General features: G+C 39.4%; 2 protein-coding genes across 5 annotated transcripts in view; both read right to left on the bottom strand.

Moving 5' to 3' along the window:
* The window catches only part of clip1b (CAP-GLY domain containing linker protein 1b), a 49,475-nt gene extending 35,212 nt beyond the window's left edge, over nucleotides 1–14,263 (bottom strand). For 2 of the 4 annotated variants that reach the window (XM_031730772.2, XM_031730773.2), the window contains exons 1-12: nucleotides 14,132–14,262; nucleotides 10,374–10,563; nucleotides 9,284–9,664; nucleotides 7,824–7,957; nucleotides 7,442–7,566; nucleotides 7,117–7,318; nucleotides 6,840–7,037; nucleotides 6,557–6,660; nucleotides 5,351–5,411; nucleotides 4,456–4,560; nucleotides 641–802; nucleotides 240–335 (exon numbers count right to left, since the gene is read on the bottom strand). In XM_031730772.2, coding sequence (XP_031586632.1) covers nucleotides 240–335; nucleotides 641–802; nucleotides 4,456–4,560; nucleotides 5,351–5,411; nucleotides 6,557–6,660; nucleotides 6,840–7,037; nucleotides 7,117–7,318; nucleotides 7,442–7,566; nucleotides 7,824–7,957; nucleotides 9,284–9,664; nucleotides 10,374–10,464 — 1,659 coding nt within the window. In that variant the 5' untranslated portion in view covers nucleotides 10,465–10,563; nucleotides 14,132–14,262. Of the gene's footprint in view, nucleotides 1–239; nucleotides 336–640; nucleotides 803–4,455; nucleotides 4,561–5,350; nucleotides 5,412–6,556; nucleotides 6,661–6,839; nucleotides 7,038–7,116; nucleotides 7,319–7,441; nucleotides 7,567–7,823; nucleotides 7,958–9,283; nucleotides 9,665–10,373; nucleotides 10,564–14,131 lie in introns of all 4 variants that reach the window. The other 2 variants (XM_039614271.1, XM_031730774.2) reach the window with 2 other exon arrangements.
* Nucleotides 14,264–16,034: 1,771 nt separating this feature from the next.
* LOC116313173 (hydroxycarboxylic acid receptor 2-like) lies at nucleotides 16,035–18,040 on the bottom strand. Its single transcript, XM_031730775.2, has one exon. It carries the CDS (start codon nucleotides 17,770–17,772, stop codon nucleotides 16,744–16,746), a length of 1,029 nt encoding a protein of 342 aa, XP_031586635.1. The 5' UTR covers nucleotides 17,773–18,040; the 3' UTR covers nucleotides 16,035–16,743.
* Between the last annotated feature and the right edge of the window lie 125 nt (nucleotides 18,041–18,165).

The raw sequence follows: 18,165 nt of genomic DNA, 5'->3' as shown, positions 1-18,165 counted from the left end.
AAAAGTTCACAATAAGTTAGATATTAATAATTGAGACCAATGTAAAAAATAATGTAAATGTGAGTTATCATAACAAAAAGCTATGTTCGTCTACGTTCTCTTAGATGTATCACTTTAAAAGCCATTATTATTGACAGACAGGTAAAGTACACAAGTTCAAAGATGGGCTACAGTACATTGTCATTTCTCTGAACATGTGTATTGTATTTATTTATGTCCAGAGTCTCTTTCCTTCTTACCAGACTGGTTAGCTGTTCTTCCAAAGACGTCTTATCCTGCTGTACAGACTGAAGCTCTTTCTGTTTGCTCTCCAGGTCAACACTCAGCTCACTGATCTGTTCGGAGCACACAGTATAGACCATAAAACATACACATGTATATCTGAATAGAGCCATAAATTATGCATCATCACAGTAACTTCAACAGACCACACACAGAGTATCACATTTTACTAGATGGTGGGTTGAATGAAGAGTGTTATACCAGTTCTTCTGATTTTACCATCATGTGATCATTTCAATAATAATGATAAATGATGACTAACACATTCAACAAGCAATTATGTTTCTTATAAAGCTGTGGCACAGGAATCGCTGAACAAAACACCATAGTCAAGAATTCTCTGGTGCTTTCTACAAACCTTCTTCTCCTGAGACTGAACCTGTGCCTTGAGGCTGCTGATTTGTTGCTGTGACAGAGACACAGCATCCTCCTTCTGCTGGGACGCCCGGAGCCTGAGCTGGAGATCTGCCACCTCCCTCTCTAGCTCCATTATCCTGGAGCGCTCAGACACTGTGGCCACCTACAGCAGAAAGCAGAGTCATGAGGAGGTTATGGGGCAAAGAGGAGACATGGGGCCTGAGAGAGGAGATTAGTAGTGCCTGCTCATATGTAATCATTTGCTTGTTTTGTCCAAAATGCAAAGACATTTACTTTACAGTCACATACGTAAGGGAAACACATTAATTCAGAAGCTGGAAACAGACAAAGTGCCAGTTTGAGGTTTTTGCTTGAAAATTACTGTCAGTAAAAGATTAATTTATTCATTATCAAAATCACTGCAGATTATTTTGCTGTCAATCAAACATCTACAAATTAAAACATTCACAATAAAATTATCAGTTTTATAACCTCATTTCCCTCTTTCATCCTTAATTAGGGAGCCTACAGTTATCTACTTCTGTCAGAAATCAATTAGACAGAATCTGTGAGATATGTCACCATGACATGACATGAACCTTAAAACAAGCAGCTAGCTTAGCTTAGCATAAAGACTGAAAAAAAGTGATGGAGCAGCCACAGTCAAACAGCTAAAAGCTGTTGACTGTGGTTGTGGTTTCTGCATAGAAACCATCATAAACACAATAACTGGACTTATGGATATCTTGTTAAATACCCCTGTAAATGTTTTTTCTTTTGGCAAATGTATTTATTTTCAAGAGTGAATAAATGTTAAGTATATTATGGACATTATCTTGGGGGTAATGGAAAATATAGTCATGTGGCCTTAAGATGTAAAGGTTTACTGAATATCAGTTTATTTGTACTTTTAAAATAATGTATTTTTAAATGTGACATATAATTGAGTAAAACATATCACAATGTTTCTCCCTTACATTAATGTGTTAGACATAAGCCCTATAATGAATGACATTTACTGTTATGAACACTATAGCCTGTAACAATCTGCACTTTTGCTATTTAATTGGGGCTGACCCAAGTAGGTATTAAATAGCCTGTTGCAGTACAAAGATATATCAAAATGCACAAACCAGTAGAAATGAATACATATTCAGTTATTTGAATCTTTGTGTCATCTGACAGCTTACATTCTTTATGTTAAGCTAAACTAAGTAGCCTCTATACAGTTCATTATACAGTACAGGTACAAAAATCTTGAGCCAACCGTCATTTCCAAACCTTCCAAATCTTAGATTTTAGCTTAGATCTTTTTAAGGTGGTCTTAAGCAATATTTCTTCAGGCTTTCTGGAGGTCTTTCAAAGTTCTTCTTTGAACTCTGCCTACTTTTGCCCACATTTTTAGTCAACTCTTTGTACCTCGCCATTTTCAAAGGAAATTACTAGCAATCTTTCACAAAAACACAATTTATTCAATTTCTTTAGCTGAACCCATAAAAAATGCCAACAATAACAGTTTGATAGGAATAAAATTGTATTACTGAAACAACGTTTTTCAAAGTGTCTCAATGGAAGGGTGGCTGTCAAGAAGCCATTCTTAAAGAAGGTTTAAGTATGGTAAATTACACAGTAACTGGACTTATGGATGGTGATCAATCCAAATTTTAAAACCTTGATATTACATACAGAAGAGGTCAGGAGAAAGCAACACTCACTGTTGTACCTTTCTGTTAAACATGGTGGAGGTTCTGTCATGGTGTGGGGTGCATTTCAGCCAGTGATGTTGGAGATCTTGTCAAAGTTAATGGAATTATAAATGGAAAAAAGTACCCTCAGATTTTGATCCACCACATAATACTACTTGGAAAACATCTGATTGGCAATGCAACATTTTTCAGCGTGGAAAACACACTGTCAATGCAATAAAAAGCATTCGTGGATAGAAGAACACACACTGGAGTCATGGATTGGCCTCCCCATAGCTCAGAACTCAACATTACAATATTGAAGCAGTGTGTGATCATCTTAAAATGTAAAAAAAAAAAAAAAAAAAAGGTAGGCAACATCCAAATTTAGAGCTTTACAATGTCCTTCAAGAAACCTAGAGAAATATTCCTGAAGACTTCAGTTCAGGTTGTGTTGAAGAATAAAGGTGGTCATACCAAATATAGGCTTTAGAGCTTGTAAGAATGGTCTAAGCTCTGTTTTTGCCTTATATACTGTATTTCCATGTGTGTTTGCACTTGTTTTAATAATAAAGAGATGAGGGATGGCTTAAGACCTTTGCACAGAGAGAGAGGGATTACATCAAGGACTTTGGCTATACAACTGGCTAAACCAAACCAAACATTCATTCATAAGAAAAAAATTCCACTCCCACTGGACAGAGAGGTGGCAGATCTGCAGCAAAGTTCCAACAACCAGCAGAAGACCTGGTCCAAATGGGAATTTATTGCTTTACTACAGAAGCATTTGACTCATCAAAAATATGTCAAAGCTTCAGGTTAAAAGACATAGGATGGGAGTCTTCTACATTTATCTTAAGGTCAGCAAGTCCCATGAAAAGGTCAGGTAGTGAAATAACCAACGAAGGCTCAAACGCATACTATTTGTTTTCTCTCCAGGGCTCTGATGGTTTCAGACACCAGATATCTGAAATATGATCATCTCAGGGCCTTCAGGTACAGACCCCCAGTCTAAAACAGAAGGTTTGTGAGGAGCACAAAAGCTGGGTTTAAAGAGAAGGACACTAAAACAGTTGATAACATTGTTTCAAACAGTCACCAGTTGCAACAGGACCCAGCATAAGATAAATATAAATTATTTTCAACTTTGAATAAAGCAAAACTACTCTAGTAGAGTCCTGGAATAATTACATGACATTGACAATAAGCATAATAGGTATACTTTTATCTGTCAGCTCCCTACATTGATAATGTCTGTTTACACCTCCTGCATACTCTATCACATAGTCCAAACATAATAGTTCATGTCATAAGAGCACATCTGAAGTGGACTATCTCCTGTTGTGTGCTACATATGGGAAAGGACGTCACCGATGTAATGGGCTAATTGTCCTGAAATTGTTGCAAAATCATGCCCACACACCTTTATTTACAGGAAAAATGATAGGGCACGGAACTGGTTTCAATATTCAGAATTAAAATGTATATGAAGCAAAGCAACATATTTTTGACATCACTATATTGTTAGTTTGTAAAGACCGATCCTTTGTTTCTTTGATACTATGCATCAGTGAGTTATTGTGAAGGATGACATCTACAGCAGTAATAATGTTACTGGTAAAGACAAGGCAGTATTCTCAGACAGACTGCATTTTACACCACTTTTCTAGCTACCAAGGACTCACACAGCTGTGACACACTGTTTTGTGACTCAGTACTTTGCTCAAGGACACTCCGAGATATAGAGTGGAGGAGGATGTTGATGGCTTATTTTCTGAGACAAAATCATGCAAAAATGCTTGATTTTGCTCTTTTCATGGGATTTGTTGATAGGAGTGAAATGTTGAAGGATTCCACCCTTATTCTTTAAAGCCAACTAAGTCTAAAGAACCATAATCTCCAAAAAATATCCTTTAATAAAGCTTTATGCACATATGTATATTGTTTAGTATAAACAATAAACATGGGTTATCTGGAAAGCTCAAAGCAGATGAAATGTTAATGTCCCTATTGCAGGGCTGTGGACGATTTGCATGGTGTTTGCATGCTGCAGTTCCTTCAGTATATGCCAGTTGTGATTATTAAGTCTAGCGGGGGAAAAAGGCTGTCGCACTGCAACTGCCAGAATTACCCTAGTGTCCTCTAAATCCCTCTGGAGTTTTTCAGCTTTGGTCTTTTCAAAGAGCAGGCTCTGCTCAAGCTCCTTTATGTGGGCATGCTCCAGCCTGGTCTGCGTCTGTTAGTAAAAGAGAGCAGGAAGAGAGGAAAAACAAACACCAATGCGAACACTGAGCTGCCAGCTTTGTGCCACAGACAGAAAGAAGGCAAGACTTTAAAGAGAAGACCAGGAAGTACAAAAACACTGATGGTTTGCAGCATTTCAGCTTTTTTGTTTGGAGTATCCAGAGTTAGTTACTGTGATCATCTCTTTCTCTCAGATACTTTTGTTTCCCTTTCATGAAGCAATTGAACAATTCTAATCCAGGAGTGAGAAAGATGCAGAAAAGACATGCAAGATGAAGGCACAAAAAAGTGAAGACAAAAGCGGCATTCAAACACAGACATGTGGACAAACAGATGATGAGAGCAATGGTAATTTAAGTGCTGCAGATGGGTATAAAAATCTGAGATGAATAAATGAAAAGAGCAGGAATAGAACACAAGTCTGAACAAAAAAAAGTAAATGATGGATAGAGTGCAGGAAAGGCAAAAACATTTGGCAGCAAGTCTGATTTAATCAACTTCTCATTTTTTGGAAGAAAATGATAATCAGCTTTACAGTGTCATCCTATGGTGTGAATTAAAAAGAGTCAGGAATCACAGTGAAAATCAAACTAACATGTGACTCAGTGGGACGCCGAATTGACAGTGATGATAAACTATTCATCTTGGTTGGAGTCAATAAATCATACCAGACTTCCATTAAAGAAGTATCAGCCTGATCAGTGAGAGGCAGACAGCTCGGGTAAATAGGACGAGTGAGAGAAGATGTTTAATTGAGAATCGGATTATGTAACCACATTTACCTCGAGGTCTCCCTTGGTGATGCATGCCTCTTCTACTCGAAACTGTAGGTCCTCCACTTTCCTGTCAAACAGGGACAATAATAAAATCTTGTAAAATCACAACACACAGGTAGCTCAGTCATTAAAACCCTACAGATTTACTGAAGAGCTGGAACAGCTGATAATGCCAGTCATTTTGGCAGCCTTCTTATTTCAAAGAGAGAACCTTCTCTGTGAAAACAGGATGCTGCTCTTTTTCTCCCTCTTGTATTAAATGAGGCATTTCCAAAGTATGCATTTCAGGTCAGATGGTATCGTTGTCATGTGAATGACAATCAGAATGATCTACCTGCTACAACTCACAGTGCTCATCCAATGGAAAAACTTACTATTTAGAAGACAGCAAATCCCGAATGCCAAAAAATTTCTCTTAACTAAATGACACAGCAAAATTAAAGTTATTTTGCTAATATCTTTGCTCTGTTAAAAGCTTAATGGGTGCTTGATTCTCTGTTGACATATGCACAAACTACAGCTAAAAAGTTTTTACTATGTAAAAGCAACTGCTAAATTAAAGCAAGTTTAATTTCCTAAGGACTTAGAAAAAGATTCCCATGCTTGTCTCACCTCTCAGCTGGACTAAGATGTAACTCTCTCTGTATAGGTTTGTACAGGTTTAGGCTGTGGCTCAGGTGAGGTCGCAGGTCACCAACCAGGTGATAGATCAGTCTTTGATTCCTGCTGTCTTGGGCAAGATACTGCACCCAAAGCTGCCCCCAATGGATCAAACTGAAGTCTGCTTATGTGAATGGGAGAAAGCGCTTAGGTGTAGATAAAAGCGCTATAAAAATGAATTTGTGTGTGACTGGGTGAATGAGACTTGTAGTAGAAACAGCTTTGAGTGTTTAAAAAGGTACTATATAGGTATTAGTCCGTTTATTATACCTTTTCCTGATTAAAATTTATTCAAAACAAAGCTGCTAGAAGTTAAAAGGGTACAATGAAGAGGTAACACATCACTACTGTTTTTGCCCAGCTGCCCTGGGTACCAGTGTACTATAAAACAAATCTTTTTATAGATCTAGTAATTCCATATTTTGTCCCCAGTCATCCTTGAAAGAACTCTTTCCCACTCTTGCCTAAATGCTGCTTATCGTGCAAAGCTATTCTAGTTAAGTCCCAGAATATAGATATGGAGCTGGTTATAGGTAAAGTCAAGTCAGCCACCTCTTCTCCTCCTCTAGCTGGTTGAGCAGCTCCACTTTGTCTCTATCTGCTGCTTCTACCATCGACCGCAGCTGATCCATCTTGGCCTCCATCTCCAGTGCGTACTGCGGCATACAGAATTAATATGAGTGCACAAATCACAAGTAAGTTACACTGAGCTGTTAGATGTTGGTGACGGTTAGACCACACTTTGTTTGACCTATGGATGCCATTTTCAAAATGTGATAATGTTTTATTTTCTTATTTATTTATTTTGAAATTCTGAACTGTTCATGTGTCTTACCTGATCCCGGCATTTCCTCAGCAGAGTCAGCTCCTGCTGCACCTCTCCTGCATGGCTGGTTGCTTTTGCCATCTCGCACCTCTCCAGGTCCCTCTCTGCCAGCAGCTGCTCGATGTGCTGCTGCTTCTCCTTCAGAGCCTCCTGCAGGGCTGTGGTGCCTGAAATCTTACGAGCGTACCGAGCTGACGTCTCTGTCAGCTGTAAAATGACACAAGCACTAGTGAATCACACTGCAGATGTTAAATGATGCACCATGCAGATTAACCAGATATCTCACCAGTCCTGCTCGGCTGGGTTTCCCACTGATTGAGGAGGTGGCGGAGCTGATGGAGCTGATGGAGGAAGCGCTGGGGCTTCTTTTGAGAGTGGACCTCCTCCGTGAGCTCTTTGCCTTGGTAGGGGTGGTACAGGGGAAGCCAATTCGGGTCACCTTGTGAACTGGAGCAAACAGGCCATACCTGGGCATGCACTGGAAGTACCTGAGGAGGAGACAGGTTGTACTATGCAATTATCCTCTGTCATATGTGCTACAGACAGAGCTGAGAGTATTGTAAATGTGCTATGCAAATAAAAACGCCCTAAAAATAGTCTGTGCTCTTTACCTGGTTCCAGCTACAGCGCCATCATTCTTGCCTAGAGGTTCATCTAGTTCGACTCCACACCAGTCTCCCTTAGCAAAGTCTGTCTCTCCAAGAAACCTTACCACTCCTGCCTTGGTACCACCAACCTACACACAAAACAATTCATGCAAATTCATTTTTATCTAAAAATTTTATCTTTTTTCTATTTACAATAAGGGCTTCAATCTGGTGGAATTATTCAAGGTGAAGCAAGCAATTTATTGAACCTGAAACATTTATACAAGCAGCCCTAGGAAAAAAGCACTGAGTAGTGTAGCAATAAACTTTTCTGTGAGGCTCCATGTCTACATCACTGATATTCTGCCCTAAAGCCAACCGTCACAGTGGATTCAGTCACTCTTACCAACACTCGGTCTCCCAGCCTTAGTTCCCTTCTGTTCTTCTTCGTGGAATCTGGGTCGGAGAGGTTGGACACTGACTCGCTGGATGTCAGGATCCGGTTAAGTGCTCCGCCTGTCTTAATGCCGGTGCCTGGAGCTGAAGGAAGAAGAAAAAAAACAAATACAAGAACAATCACAGGTTCCACATTTGTCAGTCACTTTGTAAGAACATCTTAACTGAAGCTAAACTGTGAGATGTCCCAAATACATTTTTTTTTCTTCCAGTCTCTGGCTGTGATCAACAGCCTTTATTTAAAGCTGTTAAAGCTGGAGGTGGGGTGATGTGACCAAAATCTGATTTTAAAACTGCAAATTTGTTTGACAAATTCATTGTAAACATAAGGACCAAGATACTTGTTGCAGAGCACTAGTCTACTATCTATAGCAGTGGTCCCCAATCCCAGTCCACGAGGGCCGGTGTCCCTGCAGGTTTTAGATCTCACCCTGGGTCAACACACCTGAATCACATGATTAGTTCATTACCAGGCCTCTGGAGAACTTCAAGACATGTTGAGAAGGTAATTTATCCATTTAAATCAGCTGTGATGGATCAAGGACACATCTAAATCCTGCAGGGACACCGGCCCTCGTGGACTGGGATTGGGGACCCCTGATCTATAGACTTTTAGCTGGGTGCTTAAAAAAATTTTATGGCAAAGTTTCTAAGTTAGCAACAGTGAGTTGAATTGAAGCAGGACAATGACGGTGAGAAAGGTACTCAAGGTACCAAGAGACACTTGGCATTAAAAAGTTTATCTTCTCTTCTACTATCTAACTAATTTTTATTTTATTTTAGTTATTTATTTTCCAAAATGTATCTTTGTACATTTAGCTTTTATTGTTGAACAGGACAGAAAGGAAAGAAAGAGAGAGAGAAAGCAGGGAGAACAACACACAGGAAATGGCCTGGGGTGGAATCTAGCCTCTGCGGTGGCCTTGAGGCATGTGTGTCAACCCTGAGTGATCAAACTGACATTCAAATTTTAAACTACATCCAAAGGTAACCCTTACAACATGGAAAAAAATCTCTTAAATATAGCACCACTATAAGGGAATTTTAAGAATAAGCAAATGGCTAAAGTTGATGTTAACCATCTGCTGTTAAACCCATTAGTCAGAAACAAACACACACATGCACACACACACACACACATTATTTTCTCTTTATGCTGCAAGTAGGAAATAAAGTCCCTGGTGCCTCTCTCAGTCTCTTTCCCTGTGTCTTCCTGTGTCCTCTGCCTGAGCTAGATACACAATTAGCAATCAGTGTTAAAGGACAGTGGATAGTGCAGCATTGTGCAACATTAAGGATAAGATACAAGTCTTTCTCTAAGTTTAACAAAGCTGATAAGAGCATCTTTGAAAATATTTGGTCTGTAAAGCACAGTTATCCACCCTGTCATGTTTTTACAAATAAACTTACTAGCTGAAGTAGTGCCAGCAGGTGCTGTCTCGCTTGTTGCAGAGACTCCTTGTGCTGGACTGGCATGGCCCCCATTCGTCTCCTTCTCTGGCAGTGCTGTTCTTGAGAGCTTTGAAGGCCGCGTGAATATCCCCCGTCCGTCCTCACACTGGAAGTACCGGACCCCTGCCACAGAGCCATCGTTTTTCCCTATCGACTCGTCCAGCACAATGCCTGCCCACTGGCCGGGAGCAAACTGCGTCCCTCCAACAAAGTGCACATAGCCAGGCTTGTTGCCGTTGACCCAGACTCTCTCTCCAATTTTAAAGTCTGTGTTTCCATCTTGGACTGGTGAGGTCACACTGCCAGGGGACTTTTCAGGAGGAACTGGCTTTGAGGTACCTGCAGTTGGAATCATGTTTTAATAAACCATAGTTAGTAATCTTAAATATTACTTTTTTATAGTTAGATTTAAAAGGTGCATTTTTGCCAAAAAGAATTAGGTTAATTTAGTAATGTTAAAACCTTTTAGTACTTTATTTGATTTTTCTTGGTTTTGTTATTATTTATTAAGTAATTAATAAACACCAAGTCAGAATCCAAGGAATCATATTGTAATTAGTTGGAAAAGTTGTTGGACTGGTGCACCCATAGTAGTACGAGGAACAGATTAAGTTCTAGGGAGATTTAACCCCCAAAAATGCTTCTGTTTGGGGATTAGTACCCGGTGAGAAATGTCAGTATGATCTGTTTAATACAGTCTGTATTCTAAAAAATCTGCAGCTGTAAATTTGTTGTGTTTCTGATAGTCTTTCTCTATTTTCACTTCATAAATAATGCTGAATCCATATAACAATCATCCAAAGACTAATTTAAGGATGTACATGATTAAAAAGAAAAGCACCTTTAGTGATACTATATATAGAAATACACATGGAGGTCCATGTTTTGCTAAAGCACACTTTGAGAAAACTCACTGATAAGTTCTGTAGTTATGAATGGCCCAAACAGATACAAACGATAGCATGACACTTCTTGTTGACAGAATTAGACACTTTAATAAACAGACACAATCTTGAGGGTTTTTTTTTTTTCTTCAGCAGCTTCTTACCAGATGACGGTGATGTCCGTGATGGAACGCCAGAGGGACGGACTATTTTACTGGGGGGTTTTAGCCCACTGGCTTTGCCTGATGTACTCATGGCTCCTTGTTTGTCCGTGGCTGGGGGGGGGGGCCTATTGAAGATGAGGGATTAGGCCTTCCCCACCACCTGACACAGTCACAATATGATAGATAGGAGCTGGCAAAAAAAAAGGAAGAATGTATCCTCAACAAAAACAAATATAAAAAGATGACAGTGACAGTGAAGATGACACTGAAAACGCTATGTCCAGATGAACAGAATCAACTTTTGGTTATTGACTTACCTGGATGATTGAGCATACACTAAGACATAAAAATATGACATGTCAATATCAGGGCAATTTCATGTGTTTTACCTACAAGTCATGTATTGCTGGTTCAGTCATATAAATAATATATTTTTTCAAATTAATTATAAAAGTCTAAACTGATTATTATATAAAAAGATAGATTTTGAATTTAAATTCTAAACAGTTCTGGGCATTTTGAAGGTGTTTTTTGTTAATCAACATCAAAAATGCCTTATTAAATATTTTGTGTTCTTTCTTGTTGTAGGACTTTTCATATGTAACTGTAGCCCATTCACAGAGGCCTACAACCCCCACAATTACATCAGTGTCTCAGTGAGAGCTGTCGCTCTGCTCAGTGAAGCCTCAGTTTGTCTCACACACCTCCTACTGTATGTCACTAAGCCACAGCCCAGTGTTTATTACAGAGCTGTTCATTATCATCTGTGAAATCACTGTCATATTCAGCTGACCACATGGTATGTCTCCAGTTTCAGCTCACATGCCCATTAGTAGAAACATCTCTGCATTTGTCAGACATATCAAATAAATTGGGGGGGTTTTCACATACTTTGACATAATTCAAGAAAATAAAATCTTTTTTTCCTCTGTAAATATCTGTCTGTATCTCTAAATATCTCTGTAGATGTTGGACCTTATTTGACCAAGCTACCATTTAATTCATAAGATATATGGTCTTGATGCATTCTCAATCATCCAGGAAAGTAAATCTCCAAAAGTTGAATCTGTTCATCTGGACGTAGCGTTTTGTGGGAGAAACGTTTCGTCAACTCATCCAAGTGACTTCTTCAGTCTCAGTTGACTGCAGGTTTCCCAAACCTTATAAACAGTATATTTGCATAATGACTGAAACCAGCCCACTGAAGGAACAATGGGCTGTGAGGTCAGTTCACATAAGGTATATGATTCACACTGACTACAACAAGAAAGTCTTTGGACATTAAGGCTAAGAGACTAAAGCCACCAAGCACTAGATGTTCATGGATGGAAGGTAAAGGTAAAAACTCATTTCAGGATGTTGGAAGACAAAATGTGTTGATTTATTTGGTTGTGAAATGGTTTATTTCAGACAGCCATACATCTACGCCAGGTTTACCGACTAGTGTTTCTGGACAACAACGTTTTAAATATTGAAAAACATGTTTTACACCATTTATTTATATGTCAAATTCAGATGTGTGTTTCCACATGCTATAAGGGCCCAACCTGAAAAGACAGATTTTCACCTGTCACTAACCAAAACTCAACATTTTTCCAAAATATTGAGATTTTGTAAAAGGTTTCAACAAACCGTTCACAAAATCTTCTTATCAAAGAGACGGGCTGGGTGAGATGAGTTGTATTAGCTTAGACGCCAGTCACTAAATAACAAAATTTGCATTTGACATCGAACATAGACTATATTGTGCTTCCAATGAGCCAGACTTTGTTGTAAGTTTTGAAGTGCTCTTGGGCAATAGTTGTCTAGGCTTTCTGCAGGTCTTTCGATGCTTTTAATGACATTGGCTGCTTTTTCACTCATTTCCAGTTCAGTCTTCGTACCTGACCATTTTCAGAGGAGTGTTTTTTATTTGGTTCCATCAGCTACTTAACACTGACCTATGAGTAATTCATGTATGTAAAAGATACCTGAGTCAAGGGATGAACCAACTTAGCAAAAGGGCTATTTTAAATTGTATGTCATGGCACTTTCTTACTAACACCCAGTTGCAAAAACACAGAATTTTTTCACATTTCTTTAGCTAAATTTATGAAAAATACCAAAGATAACACAGTCTGACAGGCATAAAATAGTATTTTTTCAATAACAAGGTTATTCCCAAAGAGCTATAGCCAAAAACATGGCATATCTCAGCATGCTGTGCAGTGTCCTTAAAAAAATAGGCCTTAAAAAACAACAACAAAAAAACAGCTCCTAACATAGGACCTGGGAGACACATTTGGGCCTTCCATTGATCCATGTATTGTTTGCTGAAGCTTCAAGGAAAGGAAAACGTTGGTATAAAAAAATTACACAAGAACTCGACTGAAAAATCAATGGTAACAGGTCTAATGTAGTGATGAATCCAAAAAGGTACAGCCATCTGTAAAACAGGAAGTCTTTCACAGTGTTCAATTGCCTCACCTTAAGGCAGGATTATGAATCAAGAAACCTCCTTTAAATAAATATAATTAAATTAAGTGCAGAACAGAACAGGCAGAAAACAGAGGTCAGTGGGAGATGTTCTCTAAACTTTACAGTCAAATACCAGCACTATCTGCATAGACATGAAAATACAGGTGAAAAGTTTTTATGAATAATCTTAGCTGAAAAATACAGACAGCTTTTTGATTATGTGTTAATTTCATCCAGTATCTTAAAAACTTCCAAAGATGATGTTTGGGTTATAAAGAAAAATCTAATTCAAGTAGATGTGTCTTTACATCTTTCATGAAAGACACATTTACTTTATTCTTTGTAAGATGCTGGAGAGTATGTTCTTTTTATATGAAATGACAACATCACAATGGACATATTTACATACAGAAATATAACTGATAAGAAATCTTTGAGTCTTTAAGAACTCGGAAAATAGCTTCATAATGGAGGCAAATGTTGTTAAATTATTCTCAAAAACAGATGGTTAACTCTAACTCAAATGTAATGGGACTCAGGGGCACCAGTTTTCCTCCTGGGCCACCAAAGACTTAACGCAGCCTTGTCTCCGTAGCAACCAGCACAGTGATGTACCTGCTCTGTCCATGGTAATAAAAGTACATCATAGGTGCACTTATTTAGGTTGTCCTTTTTTTGTTTTGTTTTTTTGTTGGGGCACTAAATCGTTTCTCACAACACTGAAGAGAGAAGACTCAGAGGTCTTCCCCCGCCCAGCAGATGTTGCCAGACCAAAACAACAAGCACACCTACAGCTGTCAGACGTCATCCTGCTGTATTCTCTGCTGTCAGCTCACTAACGACGATTCAATTATCTCCGGTTTTGCATGATCACACAAAAGCAATTAATGAAGGCAGAAATCGTTAGTGTACATGACACACATAAGAAGACTGGTGTGTGTTGTTTGTGTGGGCTAGGCTCTCTGTATCTATCGAGCTAGTGAGATAACTTAGATTTTTACCCGCCACACTTTCCAACTAAGCATCGTGCACATTTAACCAACACCGGCTGACTGACTGGCATGTCATTCAGCAGCAGATCATAGTGATTTACGTGAGGTAACGGGCACTTGTTTTTTATCATATTTTGCATCCTGTTAGCTAGAGCCACGGTGGTTGCTGTTTGCCAAAGCTAGCTAGCTTCAAAATAGCAATAACGCACAAACTGTGGTTAATATAAGACAACTAACACTCTACTGATGCGATATTAAAGCAGAATAAACACAGACAGTAGTGGGAAAAAAGGTGCTTTGAGAGCTTACTTTGTCTCGTTAGGTGAACTGGGTCTCAGTAAGGAATGTCGTGAGAAGGTGCAGCGTACCTTGCACCGTTACATGTTTTTTCCAACAGCTACTGTTTCCCAGCCCAGCCCCGACTCACACAATCTGACGTCACTCTTGGAAATGATGCTGCCTTCACAGCCCCAACATAAGCTCGTGAACTGTGAAGCCCAGTTGTAAATTTTGGGATCCAGGGTTACTATCGTTGCCAAAAAGCTAATTCTGGAAATGATCTTAATATTTTTATTAGCGTAAAATAAAACTAGAGTTCAGGAAAACACAAAATGTAAATTAAATTCTAATAGTTACTAGTTACTAGTTAATATAACATTTCAAATATCAGGAAAATATTTTTTATTCATTTTAACAAGTTTTTCACAACCAAAAGCAGTGTACAATGTTGCGTGAGTTAATATGGGTTGTGATATCTACATTACTGTCAAAGTGTCGGGGGTTTTTTTTTTGTTTTTTTTTTTTTTTTGGCTTCTTTGTTTTTAATGATATTCTGAACTTCAGTCTAGCCCAGGGGTCTGCAACCTTTTACACCCAAAGAGCCACTTGGACCCGGTTTCCACGCAAAAGAAAACACTGGGAGCCGCAAATACTTTTTGACATCTAAAATGAAGATAACACTGTATATATTGTTTTCTACCTTTGTGTGAACAACTAAGGTGTGCTGCTTATGAAATCCATGAAGTGCTACAGAGAAAATTACATTTTATTTATGTAATCAACACATTTTGAACTCTTAAAGAAATATAACAAAAGCAAAGACACCCAGCTGAACTAAAATGATCCACGTAGCAAACAAAAACTGTTGTGAGCCGCCTCCCTTATATCTCCTTTGGGCTTTTGGAGCCTTGACCTGACTTTTAAAAAATAATTGGTAAAAAAGCTCTATGCTGCTGAAAAATGAAAAATAGATATTTGCAAAATTCTGCCTAAATATGTATTTTACCTGGTTAATGCACGCGGCGGGGGCGTGGTCTGCAGCACCGCTGCAGGGGAGGCGGACGCACCTGAGCGGCACCCGCAATCACGCCTCGCCGCCTTAAAGTCTGTGCTCTCTCTGCTGTTGTTGTTGGCGGTGTGTGTCGGGCTGTGAGCTGCGAAGCTACAGCCGGCTGTATGCGTACAGCAACCGTGTGTGAAAAGTGGTCAATAAAGAGATACTGAAAAGCGCGTTCATGCAAACATCGTCGGGTCTGCCGTGATGTGTTTACAATGGGACTTCTGATCCTGAACCTCTGCTCACAGCGTCTGCTAATCGGTGCTGTGCGAAGTCAGTTTACGCAGGACTGTAAGCTGTCATCTGTCGTCTGTGAGGCGTGAGCAGTGTTTGTCTTTAACATAGTTCACGGTGGAGCTGCTGACATAATGTGGATCCGAAGATCCATAATTGGCCTACCTGGGGTTGAAAGTCTCGATAAATGCACGGCGTTTCGGCGGGAATACCGGCTTCCGCGAGTGTGACGCTTATATTGGGCGAGGAAAAAATAATAGAATATAATTTTATATTTATATTTCAATATCACAATAATCTTCCAATTTAGAACTACAAGTTTAAAAGAACTAACATAAATAAAATACACTTCAGCGAAATACTTCTAATTTATTTTCCCAAACCACGCGGAGCCGCACTATAAGGACTAAAGAGCCGCGGGTTGCCGACCCCTGGTCTAGCCCCTTACAAATATCACATATCAAGGAGTAATAAAACAAAAACTGAAAGTAAATAGGGAAACTCACAATGGTACGGAATGGAAATTACCTGAATCTACATTAACTAAAAAATGCTAACTAAAAATAAATAAAATACTACTAATAAAATGACATCAGCAGTTATTGTTATTTCTTAAACTGGGAAGAGAAAAAAGAAATACAATTCTTAACACCTTTATGCTTTATTGAAAACAAAATGTGACAGGGTACACAGACTGAAATGTTATACAAGCAGAAATACACTTGCACAGGCATTTACATACACACTGCTTTATTTAAACTAGCTGAAGTTATCTGCAAACCGTAATAGACTAACTCAAAAACCTCCCTTTGCATGTGGGTTTTGCCCTGATAGTTTAATGTTAGCACTAACGTAAGCTAAACTTCCTTGTGGCTGTACAAACATTTTATTCAATAAATAATATTTCAGTGGGCAGCCGAAAGATCAGTGTTACATTTGAAATAACTGCCTAATAAAAACATTAAAACTAACCTTATCAAGTATCGTGAATACATGAGCTGATGGCGTCTATGTGAGATATTGCCTTGACAAGCTTTTAAGTTCATTCTTTACTCACCTGCCCAGCTACTAGGAAAATGTAATTGTAAGCTACTGACGACAGGTAAGTGGCTTATAATCACAAAGTACATCCAAAGTCACAACAGGTGCATTATTGCAATAAAAGCACTACACCACTAAGATGTATATTAAGTGAGTCATTTTGTTCATAATTACAGCAAAAACTATTTGACATTTAATTTCAACTACAATAATAGAAATGTTTTCAATAGCCAGGAGTTTACCATGCATTCGTGTATTAAGGTGGATCTTAGTTTCCCTGCAGTATTAGAACAGGGACAAGCAGCTGGCTTTACAGCCTTCTACCATCTATGGTGGAAATGTCATTCTCTGATAACTTTGTCTCATCTTTGTCGCTGCTTCTTCTCAACAGTTTGTTAAGGACCTTGTTGAAGGCTCCACTGAAGGCAGGGCTCGAGAAATAATACAAAACAGGGTTGAGGACACTGTTGAAGTAAGTGAAACACACCGATGTGTAGAATGCCAGGTTGGCTTCTTCAAAGTATTTACATTCATTGTACCATACCTTGAGGACCCACACTGCGATACGCGATATGGTGCTGGGGAAAAAGCAGATGATAAAGATTAAAGCCACAGCCAGGATGAACTGAACGGCCCGTTTGATTTTCCCCTTTTTGTCCACAGTCCGGATTCTCAGCTGCCATGTAATTCTGATGGTGCAGAAGGCCACGATGGCAGTGGGCAGGAAAAACTGGACAACATAAAAAGTGTTATGCCAGGTGGAAAGGGGACTAAAGCCCATGCAGATGTTGAAACTCTCACACTGCGTACGGTTGTTGTTGTAGAAAAAGTGCTGATCAGCAAGAAGGTACCCCGTAGCAAGGAAAATCAAGCACCAGAGGCCAAACGAGACCCAGAAAGCATAGCCCAGCCCCATTTGGTTGATCCGATTCGACGGGTGGACGATCTTGAAGTAACGATCCACAGCCACGGCCGTGAGGAAAAAGATTCCAGCTGCGCGGTTGGCTGCCAGCAGAAAGAGCAAGATGCGACACGGGATGTCACCGTAGAGCCAGTTTTTCCCACGCCTGTAGTAATCTGCTCGGAAAGGCAGGCAGAAGAGCACGATGGAGTCTGCAACTGCCAGGTGAGTGAGGTACACAGCGTTGGGCTTCCACGTGTCCATGTGAAAGATGAACATCCACAGGGCGACAAAGTTCCCCGTTAGTCCAAACATGAACTCCAGGATGAGAACTGGAGGCAAAACTTGGTCCAGGATGGGAGATTCGAAGGCACAACAGAGATCTGCGACTGTGAGATTCATCTTCTGACCCATCAGAGGAAACGACTGCTGCAACATATAGTGTCAGTAAAGAAAGGCTCCACCAGGTGATTTCTTTGGAAACTGAATCATGTTTGCGCATATGCAAAAGGTGCTCAGCCAAACATGCTAATCTTTATGTGGAGTGAACATCTGTGCACTCCGTTATCTATGGGGAAGTGGTATTGACCCAAAGGAGCATGGAAACAACTGTAAATGTTATCTGTCTGGGGAGTGCACCTTCATTATAAAACTATTATGCAGGGGAATAGGTTTACTCACGAGTATTGAGTGGGATGCATGAAAAACAAGTAACCTGCGGCCATTTAAGTAACTCAGATAAAGCAGCATATCAGAGCCCTGAAAAAGAACTAGTTTTTAATGCTTTAAAAATAACAGACACACAACCATGGGCGAAAAAAGAAATCAAAT

The sequence above is a fragment of the Oreochromis aureus genome, linkage group 7 (genome assembly GCF_013358895.1).
Source record: "Oreochromis aureus strain Israel breed Guangdong linkage group 7, ZZ_aureus, whole genome shotgun sequence".
Classification (NCBI taxonomy): domain Eukaryota; kingdom Metazoa; phylum Chordata; class Actinopteri; order Cichliformes; family Cichlidae; genus Oreochromis; species Oreochromis aureus.
Note: the sequence above shows the minus strand (reverse complement) of the source record. Positions and strands in the feature narration are given on the sequence as shown.